General features: G+C 47.7%; 1 protein-coding gene across 1 annotated transcript in view; it reads right to left on the bottom strand.

Moving 5' to 3' along the window:
* The window catches only part of LOC140411187 (cullin-9), a 463,592-nt gene that overhangs the window by 191,957 nt on the left and 246,265 nt on the right, over positions 1-25,370 (bottom strand). Inside the window, exons 22-25 of the mRNA XM_072500276.1 lie at positions 15,447-15,629; positions 11,118-11,275; positions 10,268-10,469; positions 6,423-6,594 (exon numbers count right to left, since the gene is read on the bottom strand). Of these exons, the coding sequence (XP_072356377.1) occupies positions 6,423-6,594; positions 10,268-10,469; positions 11,118-11,275; positions 15,447-15,629 (715 nt within the window). The remainder of the gene's footprint in view (positions 1-6,422; positions 6,595-10,267; positions 10,470-11,117; positions 11,276-15,446; positions 15,630-25,370) is intronic.

Genomic DNA, 25,370 nt, shown 5'->3' with positions numbered 1-25,370 from the left:
TAGGAGAGCACTTTGGGGACAGTGACCACAATTCGGTGACGTTTACGTTAATGATGGAAAGGGATAAGTATACACCGCAGGGCAAGAGTTATAGCTGGGGGAAGGGCAATTATGATGCCATTAGATGTGACTTGGGGGGGATAAGGTGGAGAAGTATGCTGCAAGTGTTGGGCACACTGGATAAGTGGGGCTTGTTCAAGGATCAGCTACTGCGTGTTCTTGATAAGTATGTACCGGTCAGGCAGGGAGGAAGGCGTCGAGCGAGGGAACCGTGGTTTACCAAGGAAGTGGAATCTCTTGTTAAGAGGAAGAAGGAGGCCTATGTGAAGATGAGGTGTGAAGTTTCAGTTGGGGCGATGGATAGTTACAAGGTAGCGAGGAAGGATCTAAAGAGAGAGCTAAGACGAGCAAGGAGGGGACATGAGAAGTATTTGGCAGGAAGGATCAAGGAAAACCCTAAAGCTTTCTATAGGTATGTCAGGAATAAGCGAATGACTAGGGAAAGAGTAGGACCAGTCAAGGACAGGGATGGGAAGTTGTGTGTGGAGTCTGAAGAGATAGGCGAGATACTAAATGAATATTTTCGTCAGTATTCACTCAGGAAAAAGATAATGTTGTGGAGGAGAATGCTGAGCCCCAGGCTAATAGAATAGATGGCATTGAGGTACGTAGGGAAGAGGTGTTGGCAATTCTGGACAGGCTTAAAATAGATAAGTCCCCGGGACCTGATGGGATTTATCCTAGGATTCTCTGGGAGGCCAGGGAAGAGATTGCTGGACCTTTGGCTTTGATTTTTATGTCATCATTGGCTACAGGAATAGTGCCAGAGGACTGGAGGACAGCAAATGTGGTCCCTTTGTTCAAAAAGGGGAGCAGAGACAATCCCGGCAACTATAGACCGGTGAGCCTCACGTCTGTAGTGGGTAAAGTCTTGGAGGGGATTATAAGAGACAAGATTTATAATCATCTGGATAGGAATAATATGATCAGGGATAGTCAGCATGGCTTTGTGAAGGGTAGGTCATGCCTCACAAACCTTATTGAGTTCTTTGAGAAGGTGACTGAACAGGTAGATGAGGGTAGAGCAGTTGATGTGGTGTATATGGATTTCAGCAAAGCGTTTGATAAGGTTCCCCACGGTAGGCTATTGCAGAAAATACGGAGGCTGGGGATTGAGGGTGATTTAGAGATGTGGATCAGAAATTGGCTAGCTGAAAGAAGACAGAGGGTGGTGGTTGATGGGAAATTTTCAGAATGGAGTAGTCACAGGTGGAGTACCACAAGGATCTGTACTGGGGCCGTTGCTGTTTGTCATTTTTATAAATGACCTAGAGGAAGGCGCAGAAGGGTGGGTGAGTAAATTTGCAGACGATACTAAAGTCGGTGGTGTTGTCGATAGTATGGAAGGATGTAGCAGGTTACAGAGGGATATAGATAAGCTGCAGAGCTGGGCTGAGAGGTGGCAAATGGAGTTTAATGTAGAGAAGTGTGAGGTGATTCACTTTGGAAGGAATAACAGGAATGCGGAATATTTGGCTAATGGTAAAGTTCTTGAAAGTGTGGATGAGCAGAGGGATCTAGGTGTCCATGTACATAGATCCCTGAAAGTTGCCACCCAGGTTGTTAGGGTTGTGAAGCAGGCCTATGGAGTGTTGGCCTTTATTGGTAGAGGGATTGAGTTCCGGAGTCGGGAGGTCATGTTGCAGCTGTACAGAACTCTGGTACGGCCGCATTTGGAGTATTGCGTACAGTTCTGGTCACCGCATTATAGGAAGGACGTGGAGGCTTTGGAGCGGGTGCAGAGGAGATTTACCAGGATGTTGCCTGGTATGGAGGGAAAATCTTATGAGGAAAGGCTGATGGACTTGAGGTTGTTTTCGTTGGAGAGAAGAAGGTTAAGAGGAGACTTAATAGAGGCATACAAAATGATCAGGGGGTTGGATAGGGTGGACAGTGAGAGCCTTCTCCCGCGGATGGAAATGGCTGGCACGAGGGGACATAACTTTAAACTGAGGGGTAATAGATATAGGACAGAGGTCAGAGGTAGGTTCTTTACGCAAAGAGTAGTGAGGCTGTGGAATGCCCTACCTGCTACAGTAGTGAACTCGCCAACATTGAGGGCATTTAAAAGTTTATTGGATAAACATATGGATGATAATGGCATAGTGTAGGTTAGATGGCTTTTGTTTCGGTGCAACATCGTGGGCCGAAGGGCCTGTACTGCGCTGTATTGTTCTATGTTCTATGACACTAAAGTCGGTGGAGTTGTGGACAGTGCGGAAGGATGTTACAAGTTACAGAGGGACATAGATAAGCTACAGCGCTGGGCTGAGAGGTGGCAAATGGAGTTTAATGCAGAAAAGTGTGAGGTGATTCATTTTGGAAGAAATAACAGGATGACAGAGTACTGGGCTAATGTTAAGATTCTTGGCAGTGTGGAAGAGCTGAGAGATCTCGGTGTCCATGTACATATATCCCTGAAAGCTGCCACCCAGGTTGAGAGGGTTGTTAAGAAGGCGTACGGTGTGTTAGCTTTTAGAGGGATTGAGTTTCGGAGCCATGAGGTCATGTTGCAGCTGTGATAAAACTCTGGTGCGGCCGCATTTGGAGTATTGCGTGCAATTCTGGTCGCCGCATTATAGGAAGGATGTGGAAGCATTGGAAAGGGTGCAGAGGAGATTTACCAGAATGTTGCCTGGTATGGAGGGAAGATCTTATGAGGAAAGGCTGAGGGACTTGAGACTGTTTTTGTTAGAGAGAAGAAGGTTAAGAGGTGACTTCATTGAGGGATACAAGATGATCAGAGGATTGGATCGGGTGGACAGTGAGAGCTTTCTTCCTCGGATGGTGATGTCTAGCACGAGGGGACATAGCTTTAAGTTGAGGATAGATAGATATAAGACAGATGTCAGAGGTAGGTTCTTTACTCAAAGAGTAGTAAGGGCGTGGAATGCCCTGCCTGCAACAGTAGTGGACTCGCCAACACTAAGGGCATTCAAATGGTCATTGGATAGACATATGGACGATAAGGGAATAGTGCAGATGGGCTTTAGAGTGGTTTCACAGGTCGGCGCAACATTGAGGACTGAAGGGCCTGTACTGCGCTGTTATGTTCTATGTTCTCTGGGTGAAGAAATTTCTCCTCATCTCAGTCCTAAAAGGTTTACGCCTTATCCTCAAACTATCACCCCTCGTTCTGGACCCCCCAACCATCGGGAACATTCTTTCTGAATTTACCCTGTCTAATCCTGTTAGAATTTTATATGAGATCCCCTCTCACTCAGAAAACTCCACTGAATATAATCCTTTTTTGAAATAAATTTAGAGTACCCAAATCTTTTTTTTCCAATTGAGGGGCAATTTAGCTTGGCCAATCCACCAACCCTGCACAACTTTTTGGGTTGTGGGGGTGAGACCCACCCAGACATGGGGAGAATGTGCAAACTCCACACAGACAGCGACCCAGGCCAGGATCGAACCCAGGACCTCGGCAACGTGAGGCAGCAATGCTAACCACTGCGCCACCATGCCGCCCCACACCGAATATAATCCTAATTGATTTAGGACCTCAGACAGTCCTGCCATCGCAGGAATCAGCCTTCCTGACTCCCTCCATAGCAAGAACATCCTTCCTCAGATAAGAACACGAAAACTGCAATGCCCGATACAATTGCAGTAAAGCATCTCTATTCCTATACCCAAATCCTCTCGCTTTGAAGGACAACACACCATTTGCCTTCTTTACTGCCTGCTATACCTGCGCGCTTACCTTCAATGATTGATGCTCGAGGACACCAAGATCTCGCTGGGTATCCACCTCTCTCAATTTACACCCATTTAAATAATAATCTACTTCCTATTTTGCTATCAAAGTGGTAGCTACCATCACCCTCACCTTTAATGGCCTAGACCCTGATAAATCTCTCACCCTGGTTGTTCTGCCAGCATTTCCATTTCCTTCAGTCCGCTGTATCAAGACAACATTCTGGGATAAGACTGACTATTTGCAGCGTGGTGTCATATTTGAGCTAGAGGTCAGCTTCGGACCACGTACCCATGCCATTACTGAGACCTCAGGAACATTGCTGGTTGCTGAAACCCTCGGTTTAGTTATCTCCTGGCTGGTCTCCTGCATTCAACCCTCTGTAAACCTGGTCATCCAAAACTCTACTGGCAGCAAGTCTCACTCACCCAACAGCCTGTGCTCACCGACCTATATTAATGCCCAGGCAAGCAATGATTTGATGTTAAAATTCTCATGCCTCAGTCCCTCATGGTAACACCCCCCCCACCCCATAATCTTCAACAGCACAACCCTTCCAGATATCTACACTCATCTAATTCTGGCCTCCTCAACATCCCCAATTTTAATTGCTCCATTACTGGTGCCCATTCCCTTCGGCTGGTGCCCATTCCCTTCGGCTGGTGCCCATTCCCTTCGGCTGGTGCCCATTCCCTTCGGCTGGTGCCCATTCCCTTCGGCTGGTGCCCATTCCCTTCGGCTGGTGCCCATTCCCTTCGGCTGGTGCCCATTCCCTTCGGCTGGTGCCCATTCCCTTCGGCTGGTGCCCATTCCCTTCGGCTGGTGCCCATTCCCTTCGGCTGGTGCCCATTCCCTTCGGCTGGTGCCCATTCCCTTCAGCTGCTTGGGCTCTGAAATTTCCTCCCTAAACCTCACTCCTTTCTTCCTGTAGGACACTTAAAATCTTCTGCTTGGAGGGAGCACTTGGTGATCCGCCCTAATATCATCTTATTGTTTTCTCACTCTCCTGCAATGCATCTTGCACATTTTATGTCAAAGGTGCCATATAAATATAAGCTGCTGCTTCTTCTTGCCTCCTTTCCTTGGCAGGCTTAAAAACTGTTACATCTCCAAATACTCCTCACTCTGATGAATGATCACTGACCTATGTTTCCCTACACATGCTACGAGACGTGTTGAGCATTTCCAGTGTTTTCTCTTGCACTTTCCTCTTGTAAAGGAAGAGTAGAGGCAGCTTGGATGGGAAACTAAAGGTACAAGTATTAAAGGCGGCGGCAGAGGTGGCATCATGGTTGACCTCAATGGAATTCTCCAAGAGGACAGGAGCATGTTGGATGGATCACCTGCCACCAGTATGCAGAGGAAGCTTGGAACAAAGGAGAGCCTGGTGTTAGGGAGCAGAGCTGAGAGTAAGGAGGTCAAGATAGGGGGAAACAAGGCACGAGGGGTCAGCAAAGTTTCAAGAGACGGAGATGATGTGAGTGTGCAACTTTGTGAAGATGAGGAACATGAGGCCAACAAAGCTTGCAAAATGACTACCTCACCCCAGACATCTATCTTAAGTGCAACAGCTTTTATTCCCCTGCAGGATTGTAATTATCTCAACACACAATTTCAGAAACGCGTAGACACCAGCATCTCGGCTCCATTCAACTGCACCTTTAATAGCCCAGATTCAAGCATAGGGACTCACTGTGGATCAATTAGAGCCTGTACCACACTGTGGTACTGTTTCACTTATATTACATAGATACATAGAAGATAGGAGCAGGAGGAGGCCTTTTGGCCCTTCAAGCTCTCTCCGCCATTCATCACGATCATGGCTGAACATCCAACTCAATAGCCTAATCCTGCTTTCTCCTCGTAGCCTTTGGTCCCATTCTCCCAGAATCAATATCTCCTCAGAAAAGGGCAAACGGTAAGAACTGGGAAAGATGGTGGCAAAGTGTAATGTCACTGGACTATTAAGCCAGGGAACCAGGCTAATGCCCCAAGTACATGGGTTTAAATCCCACCTGGTGAAATTTAAATTAAACTAATTAGTTTTACAAAAATCTGGAATATAAAGCTAATCGACCTAACGATGGCCATGAAGCCGTCATCGATTGTTGTCCTTTAAAGAAATCTGCCGTCCTTGCTTGGTCTTGCCTACGTGTGACTCCAGACCCACAGCAATGTGGTTGACATCTTTTGTCCTCTGAAATGGCCGAGTAAGCCACTCAGTTCAAGGACAATTGGGGATGGGCATCACATGAAAGAATAATAAACTATTAAGAACCTTGACAGTCTCGGATGAGAAATTGAGTTTCCTTCAAAGATTTAGCTTAAAATTGTACCAGCTGGGGACGTGCTCAGCTCAGGGGCTGAAATTTAGAGAAAGTCAATTTGGAATCATATAGTTCACGAGGCCTTTCAGCCAACTGTACTGGTGGCCTCTTTAAAAGAGCTATCCAAATATTTTCATGTATCCATCTTTTCCCCATAGCACCGCAAATATTTCCCTTTCAAGCATCTTCCACTTATCTCGTGTTAGGCACCAATGTACAATGGGCAGCAGATTTTCAATTAATTTGGGTTTAATTGTTGGTATTTAAGCTTTAATTGCTTCTTGGTTCCATGCACAAAAGACAACATTTTTGGATTTAATTCATATACTAACTAATAGTGTAGAAGTCGGAAAATTCCTCCAGGAAATTGCTGAGGGCAGGTGGGAAGAATGCTCTGGGATCATCGTGATAACAGAGAAAAGATATGGACCAACAACGCGGAGAAAGCACAAGGACTTTCAAATCCGTTTCTTCTTCCGCTATGGATGGCTGGTCTTCCATCATCTGTATAAGCAAGAAAGTTCACTGTAAAATGGATGTTTGTATAAATACAACAAATACACCTTTGACATAGTAAAATGCCCAAGGATCTATGCAGGAACATTAACAAGAAGATAAATGGCATTGAAGCACAAGATATTGCATAAAACATACAATGCTAGTGTTAACCTTCCTAGTTTTGGATGCTCCAACAAGAGGAACCACATTGTCTGCACATATACTCTGTCCAATCAATTCATTTTTAAAAATACCTCCATTAGATTAACTCCAAGTCTGCTCTTTTCAATCTTTCTCAATAGCTATAATCTCTGTTCTAGAACTATTTGTATCAATGTTCTTTGCACTTGTCCCAGCGTTCCTATCTCTCTTTTACGCTATGGAGAGCACAGCTGTGCACGGTACTATTCCAGTAAGACAGGTGACCAAAGCTTTGGTCTAAAAGGTAGGCTTTAAGGAGTAGTGACGCAAAGGGGTTTAGAGAGGAAACTCCAGAACTTAAGGCCGAGGCTGTTGAAGGCACGGTCACCAATGGTGGAGTGCAGAAAATGGGGGATGTTAAGAGGCCAGAATTGGAGCAGCAGAGACCTTGCAGGTTGGCAGGTTTGGAGGAGGGCACAAAGATAGGGAGAGCAAGACAATGGAGGAATTTGAAAGTTAACATCGCGTAGGTGCTGGGTGACCATGTAGGTTAGTGAGCGCTGGGGTGTTGGGCCAGACCAAACCTGGTGCTGCTCATGCCCTGGCTTTGGGCGAGCTCGAGTTTCTACAAGGCACAGAATGGAAGGTCAGCGAAAAGACCTTCAGTTATATCTAGAGGTAACAACGGCATGGCAAAGTATTTCAACAGACAAGCTGAGGAAGGATTGGAAGGTGATATTGCAGAGGGGGAAGTAGGCAGTCTTCGTGATGGTGGGGATAATGTTAGAGGTTCATCAAGGTAGAATAGGAACTACAATGTTGTGAACAAATTAATCCAGCCTCAGGCCAAGGAGTGAGTTCGAGCCAGTGGCTAGGGAATGGAGTGTGTGAGCAGCCCCGGCAGGTTTGGTGGCGGGTGGGATTGGAGAATCCAGCAGGAGGCACAAATCAGCGTAAAAACTGGAAATTCTCCCGCTGTCTGGTGCTGCTCCAGACAACCTGGTGCTGCTCATCCCCTGGCTGTGGATGAGCTCGGGTTCCTACATGGCACAGAATGAAAGGTCTGTTCACATCTCATGAATGCTCATTAAAACAGCAGCTCATCGGAAACTCGTCAGGCCTTCCAATCTTGCATCACACCAGCAGAAAATCACATCAGCATAAGAATTAGGAGCAGGAGTAGGCCATCTGGCCCCTCGAGCCTGCTCCGCCATTCAATGAGATCATGGCTGATCTTTTGTGGACTCAGCTCCACTTTCTGGCCCGAACACCATAACCCTTAATCCCTTTATTCTTCAAAAAACTATCTATCTTTATCTTAAAAACATTTAATGAAGGAGCCTCTACTGCTTCACTGGGCAAGGAATTCCAGAGATTCACAACTCTTTGGGTGAAGAAGTTCCTCCTAAACTCATTCCTAAATCTACTTCCCCCTATTTTGAGGCTATGCCCCCTAGTGGCTTTCACCCGCCAGTGGGAACAACCTGCCCGCATCTATCCTATCTATTCCCTTCATAATTTTAGATGTTTCTTTAAGATTCCCCCCCCCCCCCCCGCATCCTTCTAAATTCCAATGAGTACAGTCCCAGTCTACTCAACCTCTCCTCGTAATCCAACCCCTTCAGCTCTGGAATTAACCTAGTGAATCTCCTCCGCACACCCTCCAGTGCCAGTACATCCTTTCTCAGGTAAGACGACCAAAACTGAACACAATACTCCAGGTGTGGCCTCACTAACACCTTATACAATTGCAGAATTACCTCCCTAGTCTTAAACTCCATCCCTCTAGCAATGAAGGACAAAATTCCATTTGCCTTCTTAATCACCTGTTGCACCTGTAAACCAACTTTTTGCGACTCATGCACTAGCACACCCAGGTCTCTCTGCACAGCAGCATGTTTTAATATTTTATAATTTAAATAATAATCCCTTTTGCTGTTATTCCTACCAAATTGGATAACCTCACATTTGTCAACAATGTATTCCATCTGCCAGAACCTAGCCCAAACCAGTTTGATAAAGAGTGATGTGCACAAGGTGGACCTTGGTTCGCTTGAGACTTCGAGGTGAGTGAAACATAAATAGCCCACATGCCATAGCGCTGCACTGCTCCTGTTGCGCTGAACGTCACTCTGCTGGGGCAGGCCGCGTCATGCCCTCCAGTCCATGTTGTGCTGCGCAATTCATGGACCCTCCACACCAATGGACCGAAGATTGACCGGGGGTAGGGGGGGGGGGGCTGATGAAGACAACGGACGTAATGTGGAAGGAAGGCTGTACAAGGTGCGAGTGGGAGTGCACGATAACAAGGAGGTGCCAGGGGGAAACGGTGCTGCCGGAACTGCCCACCACCGCATTTTGAAAAGAATGCAGAGGATTGCTGGATGAAATTCCTGCTGATTTAATGCTGGATTCTAGCCAAGCAGAGTGACAAATCAGAGGCAGTGAGCAGCTCAGAGAGGTAGAACAGTGTAGGGTCTTCCGGTCCTTTTAGCTGACGGGTTCTTCCGGTCCCGCTGAAGGCGCCCCCCCAGTGGTGGGATGGGTGAGCTATGTTACAGGCCATAGATATCGGCAGAAATGGAAGATCCCCCTGGCAGCCAATGGCAAGCTGGCTCCAGAAAAGACGCCACAGGGAGGCCAGGAAATCTGGTCAATGTGGTTTTGGATAACAAGGCACAAGAGTTTTAAAATCCTTTCCTGGTATGGGAGCATCGCTGGCTAGGCCAGCATTTGGTGCCCACCCCAAATTGTCCTCGAGAAGGTGGGAGCGAGTTACCTTCTTGAACCGCTGCAGTTTGTTTGGTGTAGGTACACTCGCAGTGTTGGTAAGAAGGCAATTGCATGTTTTTGTACCCAGCAACACTGAAAGAATGATGCTATAGGCCAGAATTCCCATGATGGGATTCTCCAGTACGCTGCAATGAATAGAGTTTTGGTTGAGCACCAAATTCTCCGTTCCCGCTGGGAATGGGTGCAGTGTGAACCTGGACCGGAGAATCCCAGCCATATTTTCAAGTCAAGATGGTGTGTGGTTCTATTGAATAACTTGTTTCAAACTTCACAGTCAGAACCACGGAAAACTATCCAATGCTTCTTTGTTCAGGGTCATTTTTATGCCAGGAGCAAATCCCTTAATTATATTTGTACCCAGCATACTTTGAAGCAGAACACAGCAAGTCTAGGTAACCTGGAGGTCACTTCTGCTGGAAATGGAAAGAGGCAAAAGTCAGTAAGATCTCGCACCCATCAATCCAATTGCCACAGCAGGCCAAGTACTGAGCCGAGGCTGCCACCATAGATCTGAAGAAGCTGAGGGAACTGAATTAACTACAAGTCTGATCATCAACCCAGGGCATATCAACTCCGAAACCTCAATTTTCATCAGCGTCTCCTTAAAGTAATTTCCTTCTGCGCAAAGAATCATTTAGCAAAATCAGGGAATATCGAATTGTTACACATTTAGATGAAGGGATGGCAGGTAACAAGACTCTCCCCTGTCCTCCTGCAAAGTACAAGTTGGACATCCTACACTCACTTTGTCATCCAGATCCTCCAGTTTCTTGTCGAGTTGCTGCAGCCTGTACAGGTGGAACTCCTGCTGCAGCTCATCCGACGCACTAAGATTCTTCAGCATCTGTTGAGGGTACCTGCTGGGGAAACAGGTTCCAATGTGATCGATAACAGCTCGCTCCAGCCACACCTTCCCCTGGCCCAGAAGCCGATCTGCCAGATAGTATCTGTCAGAAAGAAAGAGTTCAGAGAAAAGATCAGTGCAAAACGTTTATTTTCAGATATTTTCCATTCACAGTTAAGCATTGCTCATGCCTAGTTGCCATCAACGTGACAGGTGTGCTTTCTTGACTACTGCGGTCCTTGCACTCTCACAGTGCTTAGGTAGCAAGTTCCAGGATTTCCACCAAACCATGGCGATATATGGTCAAGACGGGATGGTGTGCAACTTGAAGGTGTTGATGTTCCCAAGCACCTGCTATCCTTGCCCTGCTAGGTAATGGACTGCTGAAGAAGCCTGATTGAGTTGCTATAGTGCACCTTCTAGATGGTCCACACCACAGCCATGTTTGCAACAGTGCTGGATGGAGTGAAATGTTTAAGGTGGGTGGATGGAGTGCCAATCTAGGGGACAGCTTTGACCTGGATTAGTGGAGCTTCTTGAGCATTTTTGGAGCTGCACTCATGCAGACAAGTGGAAAGTATTCCATCATACTTGTGTCGCAGGACAGAATACCCAAGCTCCAACTTGCTCTAGTAACCATGCCAATTCATGTCACTGGTTCAGTTGGGTTTCTGATCAATATGGCTGCCAAACCGCTAACCCAGATATAATTTCCCTCTAGGTCACTATTTCAGTAATCCATTCTTATTACCTGTAGAAATGTTCAAACATGTTGGCTAGCTCAAGTCCCGAGAGGAACAGCATCGGCTCCAAGAATTGCTGCAGCTGGTTTAGTGTTTCCACATTCCTCGTGTTCATCTCGCTTTCTTGGATGCGTTGATCAATGTACTGTGCAAACCGCTCACTGACCTAAAGAACAGAGTTACATTCAACTCCTCTCAGTTGCACCGACTTCAGTTAGGAAACACTAACTGCCCTTCCTACTATAATCCCTCCCTCCTGATGTCCCTGAGTCCATCTCGTCTCTGACACACTGCACCAACTGTCCTGACCCCCAGTTTCACTAAATTATTAACCACTGAACTTCTTGGCTCCCATAACAAACTGACACTGTGAATGGTTCCCTTTCCTCAAGTACTGTCCACCTCCCCTTTCAAAACTGTCATCACCACCTTCCCCACCAATCCACGCACAACCGCTCTGTCCTTGAAAAATATCACCACTTGCAAAATAATTTTCCTGCTTTGAATATGTTGCCACCTCACAAATCCGTGCCCATCATTCACACAACTCGAGTTGTTTTGAGTCTCCCCAATCAAGTTCCCATCATAACCAAAGCACTGAAACAGACCTGCCTCTGTCATCTCATCCAGGGTGAACTGGAATTTCCTCCAGTTACACACAGGGCTGACCAAAGGCACTGGTTTCTGCTCCCTCCAACACCTCCATGTTGTTTCCACCTGTCTCTCCACCACTTTCTCAAGTTGAATGAGGCTGTTCAAAACCTCTGTTTTCATAGAATTTACAGTGCAGAAGGAGGCCATTCGGCCCATCGAGTCTGCACCGGCTCTTGGAAAGAGCACCCTACCCAAGGTCCACACCTCCACCCTATCCCCATAACCCAATAACCCCACCCAACACTAAGGGCAATTTTGGACACTAAGGGCAATTTATCATGGCCAATCCACCTAACCTGCACATCTTTGGACTGTGGGAGGAAACCGGAGCACCCGGAGGAAACCCACGCACACACAGGGAGGATGTGCAGACTCCGCACAGACAGTGACCCAAGCCGGAATCGAATCTGGGACCCTGGAGCTGTGAAGCAATTGTGCTATCCACAATGCTACCGTACTGTTCTTTTAGAGCCCATGCTGCTTTTCAAACCCCACTTCCTCTCCTTGCGCAGACCCTCAGTAACATTGCCTCTGTGCCTTTGCATCAGTCCATCTGTTTAAGTAACCTTCATTCAGCCTTTACTCACTATCCCAGGATCATCCTGGAAAGTAAAGGTAACCACATACTACCGCACCCCTTATTTCTCTACAGCAAAATGCCCTTTTAAACCCATCTCCCCTTCAACAATATGTTTGAGGCCACCTTTGTCACTAAGTTCAAGTCAATCTGATCACCTGGCCTTGGCCACAACCCTCCCTTCCACTAGCCCACCTAGCCAAACTTCCTCTAGAGGTCCCCACTGCTCTGACCATGAATTCGCATCTTTGTCTAGTTTCTCCTCGCAAGTCGGCCCCAAGATCATTTTATCTGAGTCCCACCCACTACTCCCTCAACCTTCTCACTAAACTGCTGACCATCTAACACTACTGTTGGCTGATATTGCCAATTATTATAGAATCCCTACAGTGCAGAAGGCCATTCGGCCAATCGAGTCTGCACCATCCCATACTCCGAGAGAGCACCCTACCTAGGCCCAATCCCCCACCTAGCCCCAAAATCCCACCTAATGTTTGGGAAATTTATCATGGCCTATCCACCTCACCCGCACATCTTTGGGCTGTGGGAGGAAACCGGAGCACCCAGAGGAAACCCACGCAGACATGGGGAGAACGTGCAGACTCCGTACACACACAGTCACCCGAGGTCAGAATCAAACCTAGGACCCTGGCGCTGTGAGGCAACAATGCTAACCACCGTGCCCTTCCCGACTTGTCCCTCTCTTTTTCAATATATCATCACACTAAGGGCGTTTGAGCAGCTAGAGACTAAATTAAAAAGCAGTTTTCAACAAGCATTTAGATATAGCATTTGGGGTGAAGGGGATCAAAGGATTTGGGGGGGGGGGGGGGGGGGAGAGGGGGAAAGGGAAAGAGGTGGAATCGGCCTATTGAGTTGGATGATCGGCCATGATCATAATGAATGGCGGAGCAGGCTCGAAGGGCCGAATGGCCTCCTCATGCTCCTATTTTCTATGTTTCTAACCAGAAAGGTTATAATCTCTGCATGAGTATCTGAGCCAAGAGTAAATTGGCCTAGATAAATAAGATCTATGGCTCACAGGCTGATGGGGGAAAAATGGGTTTCCATTCATAGAATCATACAATTTCTACAGTGCAGAAGGAGGCCATTGAGTCTGCACAGACCCTCTAAAGCACCCCACCTAAGTCCATTCCCCCACCCTATCCCCGTAACCCCACAACCCCCTCTAACCTGCACATCTTTGTGACACTAAGGGACAATCTTTTAGCATGGCCAATCCACCTAATCCGCACATCTTTAGAGTGCGGGAGGAAACTGGAGCGCCCGGAGGGTTCCCACGCAGACACGAGGAGAAAGTGCAAGCTGATGGTGGTAGTTCTTAAACCTCTGTAGTCCATATGGTGTAGGCATACCGTCAGTGCTGTTAGGAAGGATTTCCCAGGATTTTGACCCAGCGACAGTGAAGGAACTGCGATATATTTCCAATCAGGATAGTGAGTAACTTGGAGGGGAACTTGCAGGTGGTGGGGTTCCCAGGTATCTGCTGCTCTTGTCCTTCTAGATGGTAGTGGTCACAGTTTTGGAAGGTGCTGTCTAAGGAACCTTGGTGACTGGCTGCAGTGCATCTTTTAGATGGTACACTCGGCTGCCACTGTTCATCAGTGTTTTTAATAATTATTTCATGGAATGTGGACATCACTGGCAAGGCCTGTATTTAACTTCCACTGGGCAGTTAAGTGTCAACCACGTTGCTATGGGGTCACATGTAGGCCAGACCAGCTAGGGACAGCAGATTTCCTTCCCTAATCCAGATAAGCTTTTTACGACAATGGTTCCATGGTCACCTACGACTAGCTCTCAATTCCAGATTTAGAAATTTAATTTAAATATCTGCTGCTGTGGTGGGATTTGAACTCAGACCGGGATCTGTGAATTACTAGTCCAGTGACATTACCGTCTCCCCCTGAGGGAATAAAGGTTGAAGATGGTGGAGCGGAGGGCCTCACAGCACTATCTCGGCCCCAGATCACTGTCCATGTGGAGTTTGCACATTCTCCCCAAGTCTGGGTGGATCTCACCCCCAAAGCCCAAAGATGTGCGGGGTAGGTGGATTGGCCACGTGAAATTTCCCCTTAATTGGAATTTAAAAAAATTAAATAGATGGTGGATGGAGTACCAATCAAGCAGGCTGTTTTGACCTGGAGGTGTTGAGCGCCTTCACTGTTGTTGGAGCTACACACATCCAGGTAAATGGAGAGTATTCTATCATTCTCCTAACCTTGTAGGTGGCGCAAAAATGCTTTGGGGAGTCAGGAGATTAATTACTCGCCACAGAATTCCCAGCCTCTGACCTGCTCCTGCAGGAAAGGTTGAGCCTATACTCATGAGAGTTTAGAAGAATGAGGAGTGATCATATTGAAACTTGTGTGATTCTGAAGGGACTTCACAGGGTAGATACGGAGAGGATGTTTTCCTTCATGGGAAAATCTAGAAGTGAGGCACACTATTTAAAAATAAGGGGTCTCTCCTTTCAGAGAGAGATAAGGAGGAATTTCTTCTGAGGGTCGTTGGTTGGGCGGCACAATAGGACAGCGGTTAGCACTATAGCTTCACTGTGGCTTCACAGCTCCAGGGTCCCAGGTTCGATTCCCGGCTTGGGTCACTGTCTGTGTGGAGTCTCCATATTCCCCCCGTCTGCGTGGGTTTCCTCCAGGTGCTCCGGTTTCTTCCCACAAGTCCCGAAAGACGTGCTTGTTAGGTGAATTGGACATTCTGAATTCTCCCTCTGTGACCCGAACCGGCGCCGGAATGTGGCGACGAGGGGCTTTTCACAGTAACTTCATTGCAGTGTTAATATGACAATAAAGAGGATGATGGAATTCTCATCCACAGAAAACAAATTTTACTTGATCAGTGAAAATACAACTACAGGGTTATGGGGGGAGCATTTAAGGCCACAATCTTACGGAATAGCAGAGCAGGCTCAAGGAGCCAAATGGCCGACACTTGCTCCTATTTATTATGTTCTTCTTGTACCCAGAATCTTTGTGTACAGAATATCGCCAATGTGCCAATATGGGATGAGCAACCTGTAACAGGCGGTGTTCGATGGTGAACATGCAGAGGTCACATTTTTACTTACGTGCATGGCAGTGAGATGGGAAAGCTGAAGCAGTGCGGCTGCGAAGCCCTTGCGCAGTGCTAATACAAAGGCCATCTGCTGCCCAAACAGTTCATCCATGGCATTCTTCAACTTCAAGTACATGTCCCTGTAACGTTTGACAAAATCAGGAGAATTCCATGCTCCATCCAGGAATCTTTTTACCTAATGGGAAGAAATACGGTCAGAAACAAATGATGGAAGGACCATGGCCAATTTGAGGTTTCGGAATACCATAACTCTGCTGCTAGAGGCTGATAATGTTTAAGCCATATATAATTGAGATACGAGATCAGTGAAAATATAATTACACAGCCTTTCTGTAACTGAGGCCTTTTCTTAAATATTAACCGTTCGCCAATATTACACAATAAATTCAAGCAACGCTCCACAAAATGAACTATTCCACAAGTCACTAGTTAAGAAGTGAAAGCATTTCAAAGAACAAAGAACAATACAGCACTAGAACAGGCCCTTCGACCCTCCAAGCCTGTACCGGTCATGATACCACCCTTGGCCAAAACCCTCAGCACTTCCTAGTGCCGTATCCCTCTAAAGAACAAAGAAATATTTTATATTTTACTTTTCAATTTACAAATAAAATAACAACATGAATTCAAATCCTCCTCAGTGAGGTAGTACTGAAGCGATACAGATTGTTTGTGTACACTACACGTCTGCCATGTTGGATGTTAACATGGGGTAAAGGGGTTATCACCCTCCCAGTGAGCATCTCGCGTCAGCCCAGTGCAGTGTGTAGCACAAACATTCCAGGAGGTCATAGGTTCATGCCCATAGGTTTCAGCATATAATCTCGGCTGGCATTGCAGTGCCTCAAATAAGACATGAAACCAAGATCCCAACTGCCCCAGCACTTTGGATGGATGGTAGCAATTGCAGACCATGTGTTCAAAGAGCATAGAGCTCTCTGGATGTTTTTGTCAACAATCCCCCATCAGCTAACTCTGCCATTGTCTCATTGCTGTTTGAGAGATGTGCTGTATGCAAATGGCCACTACACTTCACAGCAGTTCATTGGATGTGAAGGGCAAAGAGAAGTACCTGCTGAATCCGGAGTGTTCTATCAGTGAAAGCCCTCCTTCCTATTATTACCATCTCTGTCAAGACCATTAATGGTTAAAAAGACATTGAACAGCCAGTGATTAAACAAAAGCAAACTTCACTAGAAATAAATTAAACGAAGCAAGCCCTAATTTAACACTATAGCTCGCCAAAACTCTGTGCAATGGCGTAGTCATTTTCTCCCAAATTTACACCCACCAACAATAAACAATAATCAGCAACAAATATGTCAATCTCCATATCAATAACACCGATCCCATCCTCCCACCAAACCCCAAACATTCACCCACATGTTCACATAAACTGACAAAAAGGAATCAGGAATCACCCATGGCCACCATAAACACACCGCCCCCTCCCCCCAACCCTCCTACTCTCCCACCCCAACTAACGTTTGATGTGATCCAGTTCTTGAAAGTGCATAATGAATAATGCCCATGACTTGTAGAACCCCTCCATCCTTCCCCTCAGTTCAAACTTAACCTTCTCTTTTTTAAAGAAAATATGTTTATTCAAATTTTTCCAACAAAATTTTTAACAAACAAGCCCCCCCCCCCCATAACAAAAAGAAGAAAAAACACAAACACCACAATCAAAAATAATAAACTACTTATACATTGGGTTTCTCCCGCATATATTAACCCCCCCCCCATATGACATTCAAAAGTACCCTTGGGGAAACCCCCCCCTGTGGTGTTGGGTGTTCTGACACACAGATGAGCCAACACGGTTGTATATGGTACAACGCTATTTTATTTAAACTTACTATGTACAGTTTTGTCTTGACACTCTGCACGTGGGGATTCCCTGTTTGTGATTTTGTAACAGCACCTCTCCGTGTCTTTGTCCCCAGACCTACTGACCACCAGGTGTCGTGCTCGTGCTTTTTATGTGGTTGGTGTTCTTGTGTGTGATTGGTTGTGGTGTTGTGTGCTCTGATTTGCCTGTTGGTGTGTCCATCATGATGTGTGTGTTTGAATATCATGACATCCCCCCTTTTTACAAAGATATGTGCCTACGTGGTAATAAATATGATCGCGTCGTGAGTGCATCTAAGAGTGTGTGTGTGTCGTGTACAGCATGTGCATATGACGGAACTATTTACATGGGGCGATGTCGGGTTGAGCCGAACGACAGTGGGCAGCGTAGTGGCCCATCTTGCCACATCTGAGGCACTGTCGGTTTTTTGCAGGACATTGCCCTTTTAAATGTAGAGCTCCACAATTGCCGCACGTCATGACGTCACGGCGTTCGTTGCGCCACTGCGCATGCGCAGTGCGATCTTGCGGTGGGCGCGCCTGCGCAGTGCGTCCCTCGATGTGGCCGTTATTTTTGGCGCGCACCAGCGCGGGAGACCGCGAAAAGCGCGGGAAGCGGCCGCTGTCGTCCGGGCCGTGGGTCGGGAAGTAATCGACGGCCTGGATGCGTTCGACGTCGTGGGCGGCCTGGCTTGCCGATTCGACGACTGGGGACCCCCTCCGTGCCAACTCGGACGCCTGAAATCGGGCAAAACGGCAGGTAGCATTTTCGTGGAGGACACAGGCTTCCACAGCAGATGCTAAGGTGAGGCTTTTTATTTTAAGAAGCTGCTGGCGTAGGCCACTGGAGGCAACGCCAAAAACAATCTGGTCTCTGATCATGGACTCTGTGGTGGTGCCGTAACCGCAGGACTGCGCTAGAATTCGGAGGTGCGTCAAAAAGGGTTGAAAAAGCTCCTCCTTACCTTGCAGGCGTTGCTGAAAGAGGTATCTTTCAAAACTTTCATTTACTTCAACTTTAAAGTGCTGGTCCAGTTTGAGGATGACCGTGTCATATTTGGATTGGTTTTCGCCTTCTTCGAACACCAGTGAGTTGAAGACGTCGAGGGCGTGCTGACCTGCGTAGAAGAGGAGCATTGCAATCTTCGTTTCATCCGAGGCACTCTGTTTTTCGGTGGCACGGATGTACAGGTCAAATCGCTGCCTGAAGAGCTTCCAATTGGTACCTAGGTTCCCCGCGACTTGCAACGGCTGCGGTTTGTCGGTGCGGTCCATGTCCAGAATGGCAGGTTAGTTGGCAGGTATCGATCCACTCCTGTACCATGTGGTGTTGGGTGTTCTGACACACAGATGAGCCAACACGGTTGTATATGGTACAACGCTATTTTATTTAAACTTACTATGTACAGTTTTGTCTTGACACTCTGCACGTGGGGATTCCCTGTTTGTGATTTTGTAACAGCTCTTCTCCGTGTCTTAGTCCCCAGACCTACTGACCACCAGGTGTCGTGCTCGTGCTTTTTATGTGGTTGGTGTTCTTGTGTGTGATTGGTTGTGGTGTTGTGTGCTCTGATTTGCCTGTTGGTGTATCCATCATGATGTGTGTGTTTGAATATCATGACACCCCCCCCCCCCCGAAAGAGACACCCCCCCCCCCTCCGGGTTGTTGCTGCTGCTGACCTCCTCCTAACGCTCCGTGAGATAGTCTAGGAACGGTTGCCACCGCCTGAAGAACCCCTGCACAGACCCTCGTAAGGCAAACTTTATCCTCTCCAGCTTAATGAACTCTGCCATGTCATTTATCCAGGCTTCCACACTGGGGGGCTTCACGTCCTTCCATAATAACAAGATCCTCCGCCGGGCTACCAGGGACGCAAAGGCCAGGATACCGGCCTCTTTCGCCTTCTGCACTCCCGGCTTGTCCGTTACCCCAAATAATGCCAACCTCCAACTCGGCTTGACCCGGGCTTTCACCACCTTGGACATAGTCCTGGCAAGACCCCTCCAAAACCCCTCCAGTACCGGGCACGACCAGAACATGTGGACGTGATTTGCCGGACTCCCCGAGCACCTCCCGCATCTGTCCTCCACCCCAAAGAACCTACTCATCCTCGCCCCTGTCATATGCGCTCTGTGAACAACCTTGAATTGTATTAGGCTGAGCCTGGCGCAAGAGGAGGAAGAATTAACCCTACTCAGGGCATCAGCCCACAGACCCTCATCAATCTCCTCCCCAAGCTCCTCCTCCCACTTGCCCTTTAGCTCCTCTACCGAAACCTCCTCCTCTTCTTTCATCATCACAGTTTAAAAGTTTGCGGCCTGGGTGAGGTAAGTACTGTTTAACAACCTCCTTACCTTGCAGGTCAGCTGGGAGCGGGAGAGAGAGAGAGCCGGGACATTTAAAACAGCGCGGGAGATTTATAAGGCGCGGGAGCTGCGAGGCAGAGCGGACAGTTTAAAAGTTTGTGGCCTGGGTGAGGTCAGTAGTTTAAAAACTTCCTTACCTTGCAGGTCAGCTGTTAGTTTCGGGAGATCAGTTTCAGGAGCAGGCCTATTGGCTGACTGTAAATCAGGAAGGATACAAAAGGTGTGGCTGAAGTGCCTTTAGAAAAGGAGTGCTGGAAGCAAACAGAGTGTATCTGAGTTTGGGTAAGGCTGAGTTCGGGTAAGAGGTGAGTGAGGGCTGTGTTTTTTTGGAGTTTGGTGTTTGGGGTTGAATTTCCAAAAAAAAAAAAAACCCAATTAATTAAGTAAATTAATTAACTAGTTAAGGGAATTTGGTGCTCATCTTAAGGAGGTGCAGAGAAGCAGACCTGTGAGGGAGTCTCGGGAGCAATTACATCACAGCCAGCAGGTAAGTGATTGGCTTGTGACTGGTAAGTGATTTTTCTCTCTTTGACTTTCTCTTAGCTGTGTAGTGCAGTTCAAATTTAACTTCAGGTTTAAGTCATGGCAGGAGAGCTCAGACCCGTGTCATGCTCCTCTTGTGAGATGTGGCAAGTCAGGGACCCTTCTGGTGTCCCTGACTCCTTCATCTGCAAGAAGTGTGTCCAACTGCAGCTCCTGTTAGACCGCTTGACAGCTCTGGAGCTGCGGATGGATTCACTTTGGAGCATCCGCGATGCTGAGGAAGTTGTGGATAGCACATTCAGTGAGTTGGTCACACCGCAGATTAAAATTACTAAGGCAGATAGGGAATGGGTGACCAACAGACTGAGGAAGAGTAGGAAGGCAGTGCAGGGATCCCCTGCGGTCATCTCCCTCCAAAACAGATTTACCGTTTTGGAAACTGTTGGGGAAGATGGCTCACCAGGGGAAGGTGGCAGCAACCAGGTTCATGGCACCGTGGCTGGCTCTGCTGCACAGAAGGGCGGGAAAAAGAGTGACAGAGCTATAGTGATAGGGAATTCCATTGTAAGGGGAATAGACAGGCGTTTCTGCGGACGCAAACGAGAATCCAGGTTGGCATGTTGCCTCCCTGGTGCAAGGGTCAAGGATGTCTCGGAGCGGCTGCAGGGCATTCTGGAGGGGGAGGGTGAACAGCCAGCTGTCGTGGTGCATATAGGCACCAACGATATAGGTAAAAAACGGGATGAGGTCCTACAAGCTGAATTTAGGGAGTTAGGAGTTAAACTAAAAAGTAGGACCTTAAAGGTAGTAATCTCAGGATTGCTACCAGTGCCACGTGATAGTCAGAGTAGGAATGACAGGATAGCTAGGATGAATACGTGGCTTGAGAGATGGTGCAAGAGGGAGGGTTTCAAATTCCTGGGACATTCGGACCGGTTCTGGGGGAGGTAGGACCTGTACAAATCGGACGGTCTGCATCTGGGTGGGACCGGAACCAATGTTCTCGGGGGTGTGTTTGCTAGTGCAGTTGGGGAGGGTTTAAACTAATGTGGCAGGGGGATGGGAACCGATGTAGGAAGTCAGTGGGGACGGAAACAAAAGGCAGGAAGGGAGAGTGTGTAAAGCATGACCAGAGAAAAGCAGGGCAGACAGCAAGGAAAGTCTACATTAAACTGCATTTATTTCAATGCAAGGGGCCTAACGGGCAAAGCGGATGAACTCAGGACATGGATGGGCACATGGGACTGGGATATTATAGCTATGACTGAAACATGGCTAAGGGAGGGGCAGGACTGGCAGCTCAATGTTCCGGGGTACAGATGCTATAGAAAGGATAGAACAGGAGGTAAGAGAGGAGGGGGAGTGGCGTTTTTGATTAGGGAGAACATCACGGCAGTACTTAGAGGGGATATATCCGAGGGTTCGCCCACTGAGTCTATATGGGTGGAACTGAAAAATAAGAAGGGAGAGATCACCTTGATAGGACTGTACTACAGGCCCCCAAAAAGTCAGCGGGAAATTGAGGAGCAAATATGTAAGGAGATTACAGATAGCTGCAAGAAAAATAGGGTGGTAATAGTAGGGGACTTTAACTTTCCCAACATTGACTGGGACAGCCATAGCATTAGGGGCTTGGATGGAGGGAAATTTGTTGAGTGTATTCAAGAGGAATTTCTCATTCAGTATGTGGATGGACCGACCAGAGAGGGGGCAAAACTTGACCTCGTCTTGGGAAATAAGGAAGGGCAAGTGACAGAAGTGTTAGTGAGGGATCACTTTGGGACAAGTGACCATAACTCCATTAGTTTTAAGATAGCTATGGAGAATGATAGGTCTGGCCCAAGAGTTAAAATTCTTAATTGGGGCAAGGCCAATTTTGATGGTATCAGACAGGAACTTTCAGAGGTAGATTGGGGGAGACTGTTGGCAGGCAAAGGGACGGCTGGTAAATGGGAGGCTTTTAAAAATGTGTTAACCAGGGTTCAGGGTAAGCACATTCCCTTTAGAGTGAAGGGCAAGGCTGGTAGAAGTAGGGAACCCTGGATGACTCGAGATATTGAGACTCTGGTCAAAAAGAAGAAGGAGGCATATGACGTACATAAACAACTGGGATCAAGTGGATCCCTTGAAGAGTATAGAGATTGTCGAAATAGAGTTAAGGGGGAAATCAGGAGGGCAAAAAGGGGACATGAAATTGCTTTGGCAAATAATGCAAAGGAGAATCCAAAGAGCTTCTACAGATACATAAAGGGACAGAGTAGGGCCTCTGAAGGATCAACAAGGACATCTATGTGCAGAGCCACAAGAGTTGGGTGAGATCCTGAATGAATATTTCTCATCGGTATTCACGGTGGAGAAAGGCATGGATGTTAGGAAACTAAGGGAAATAAATAGTGATGTCTTGAGAAGTGTGCATATATTAGAGAGGAGGTGGTGCTGGAAGTGTTAAAGCGCATCAAGGAAGATAAATCCCCGGGACCTGATGAAATGTATCCCAGGATGTTGTGGGAGGCTAGGGAGGAAATTGCGGGTCCCCTAACAGAGATATTTGAATCATCGGCAGCCACAGATGAGGTGGCTGAAGATTGGAGAGTGGCGAATGTTGTGCCCTTGTTTAAGAAGGGCAGCAGGGAAAAGCCTGGGAACTACAGACCGGTTAGCCTAACGTCTGTAGTAGGTAAGTTGCTCGAAGGTATTCTGAGAGACAGGATCTACAAGCATTTAGAGAGGCAAGGACTGATTCGGGCAGTCAGCATGGCTTTGTGCGTGGAAAATCATGTCTCACAAATTTCATTGAGTTTTTTGAGGGGGTGACCAAGAAGGTAGATGAGGGCAGTGCAGTAGACGTTGTCTACATGGACTTTAGCAAAGCCTTTGACAAGGTACCGCATGGTAGGTTGTTGCAGAAGGTTAAAGCTCACGGGATCCAGGGTGAGGTTGCCAATTGGATTCAAAATTGGTTGGACAACAGAAGACAGAGGGTGGTTGTAGAGGGTTGTTTTTCAAACTGGAGGCCTGTGACCAGTGGTGTGCCTCAGGGATCGGTGCTGGGTCCACTGTTATTTGTGATTTATAGTAATGATTTGGATGAGAATTTAGGAGGCATGGTTAGTAAGTTTGCAGATGACACCAAGATTGGTGGCACAGTGGATAGTGAAGAAGGTTATCGAGGATTGCAACGGGATCTTGATCAATTAGGCCAGTGGGCCGACGAATGGCAGATGGAGTTTAATTTAGATAAATGTGAGGTGATGCATTTTGGCAGATCGAATCAGGCCAGGACGTACTCAGTTAATGGTATGGCGTTGGGGAGAGTTATAGAACAAAGAGATCTAGGAGTACAGGTTCATAGCTCCTTGAAGGTGGAGTCGCAGGTGGACAGGGTGGTGAAGAAGGCATTCGGCATGCTTGGTTTCATTGGTCAGAACATTGAATACAGGAGTTGGGACGTCTTGTTGAAGTTGTACAAGACATTGGTACGGCCACACTTGGAATACTGTGTGCAGTTCTGGTCACCTTATTATAGAAAGGATATTATTAAACTAGAAAGAGTGCAGAAAAGATTTACTAGGATGTTGCCGGGACTTGATGGTTCGCGTTATAAGGAGAGGCTAGATAGACTGGGACTTTTATCTCTGGAGCGTAGGAGGCTTAGGGGTGATCTTATAGAGGTCTATAAAATAATGAGGGGCATAGATAAGGTAGATAGTCAACATCTTTTCCCAAAGGTAGGGGAGTCTAAAACTAGAGGGCATAGGTTTAAGGTGAGAGGGGAGAGATTCAGAAGGGCCCAGAGGGGCAATTTCTTCACTCAGAGGGTAGTGAGTGTCTGGAATGTGCTGCCAGAGGTAGTAGTAGAGGCGGGTACAATTGTGTCTTTTAAAAAGCATTTAGATAGTTACATGGGTAAGATGGGTATAGAGGGTTATGGGCCAAGTGCGGGCAACTGGGACTAGCTTAATGGTAAAAACTGGGCGGCATGGACTGGTTGGGCCGAAGGGCCTGTTTCCATGCTCTAAACTTCTATGATTCTATGATCTCTTAATAGATCGCCGAAACCTTGCCTTCTCCGACCCATACACCCAAAATCACCCTGTCCTGAATCCTGTGTGCCGGGAGCAACGGGAATTCCCTCACCTGCCGCCTCACAAACGCCCTCACTTGCATATACCTGAATGCATTTCCCGGGGGTAACCCAAACTTCTCCTCCAGCGCCCCGAGGCTCGCAAATGTCCCATCTATAAACAGGTCATCCATTCTTCTGATCCCTGCCCGATGCCAGCTCCGAAACTCCCCATCCATCCTTCCCGGGACGAACCGATGGTTCTCCCGAATCGGGGACCAAACCGAGGCTCCCATCTCGCCCCATGCCGTCTCCACTGCCCCCAGATCTTCAACGTTGCCACCACCACCGGACTCGTGGTGTACCTTGTCGGCGAGAGCGGCAGCGCCCTCAGGCTCGTGCCCCTGCAGGACGCCATCTCCAACCTCTTCCATGCCGCATCCTCTCCCTCTATTACCCACTTACGGATCATCGCCACGTTGGCTGCCCAATAGTAGCCGCACAGATTCGTCAGAGCCAGCCCTCCCCTGTCCCTGCTACGCTCCAGAAACACCCTCTTTACCTTCGGGGTCTTATTTGCCCACACGAAACCCATGATGCTCCTACCTACCCGTTTAAAAAAGGCCTTGGTAATCACAATGGGAAGGCACTGGAACACAAAGAGAAACCTCGGGGGTACCATCATTTTAGCCGACTGTACCCTGCCTGCTAGCGAGAGCGGCAGCACATTCCATCTTTTGAAATCCTCCTCCATCTGCTCCACCAACCGCATCAAATTGAGCTTGTGCAGGGCCCCCCAGCTCCCCAGCCACCTGGATCCCCAAGTACCGAAAGTTCCTGTCCGCCCTCTTCAACGGTAGGTCGTCTATCCCCCTTCCCTGGTCCCCTGGATGCACCACGAAGAGCTCACTTTTCCCTACGTTCAGCTTATAGCCCGAGAAGTCCCCAAACTCCCTTAGGATCCGCATGACCTCCACCATCCCCTCCACTGGATCTGCCACATACAGCAACAGGTCGTCCGCATACAGTGACACCCGATGTTCCTCTCCCCCTCGGACCAACCCCCTCCATTTCCTGGACTCCCTTAGTGCCATGGCCAAAGGCTCAATTGCCAACGCAAACAAGGGGGACAGGGGGACCCCTGCCTTGTCC

Source organism: Scyliorhinus torazame, chromosome 4, assembly GCF_047496885.1.
Source record: "Scyliorhinus torazame isolate Kashiwa2021f chromosome 4, sScyTor2.1, whole genome shotgun sequence".
In the NCBI taxonomy this organism is placed as follows: domain Eukaryota; kingdom Metazoa; phylum Chordata; class Chondrichthyes; order Carcharhiniformes; family Scyliorhinidae; genus Scyliorhinus; species Scyliorhinus torazame.
Note: the sequence above shows the minus strand (reverse complement) of the source record. Positions and strands in the feature narration are given on the sequence as shown.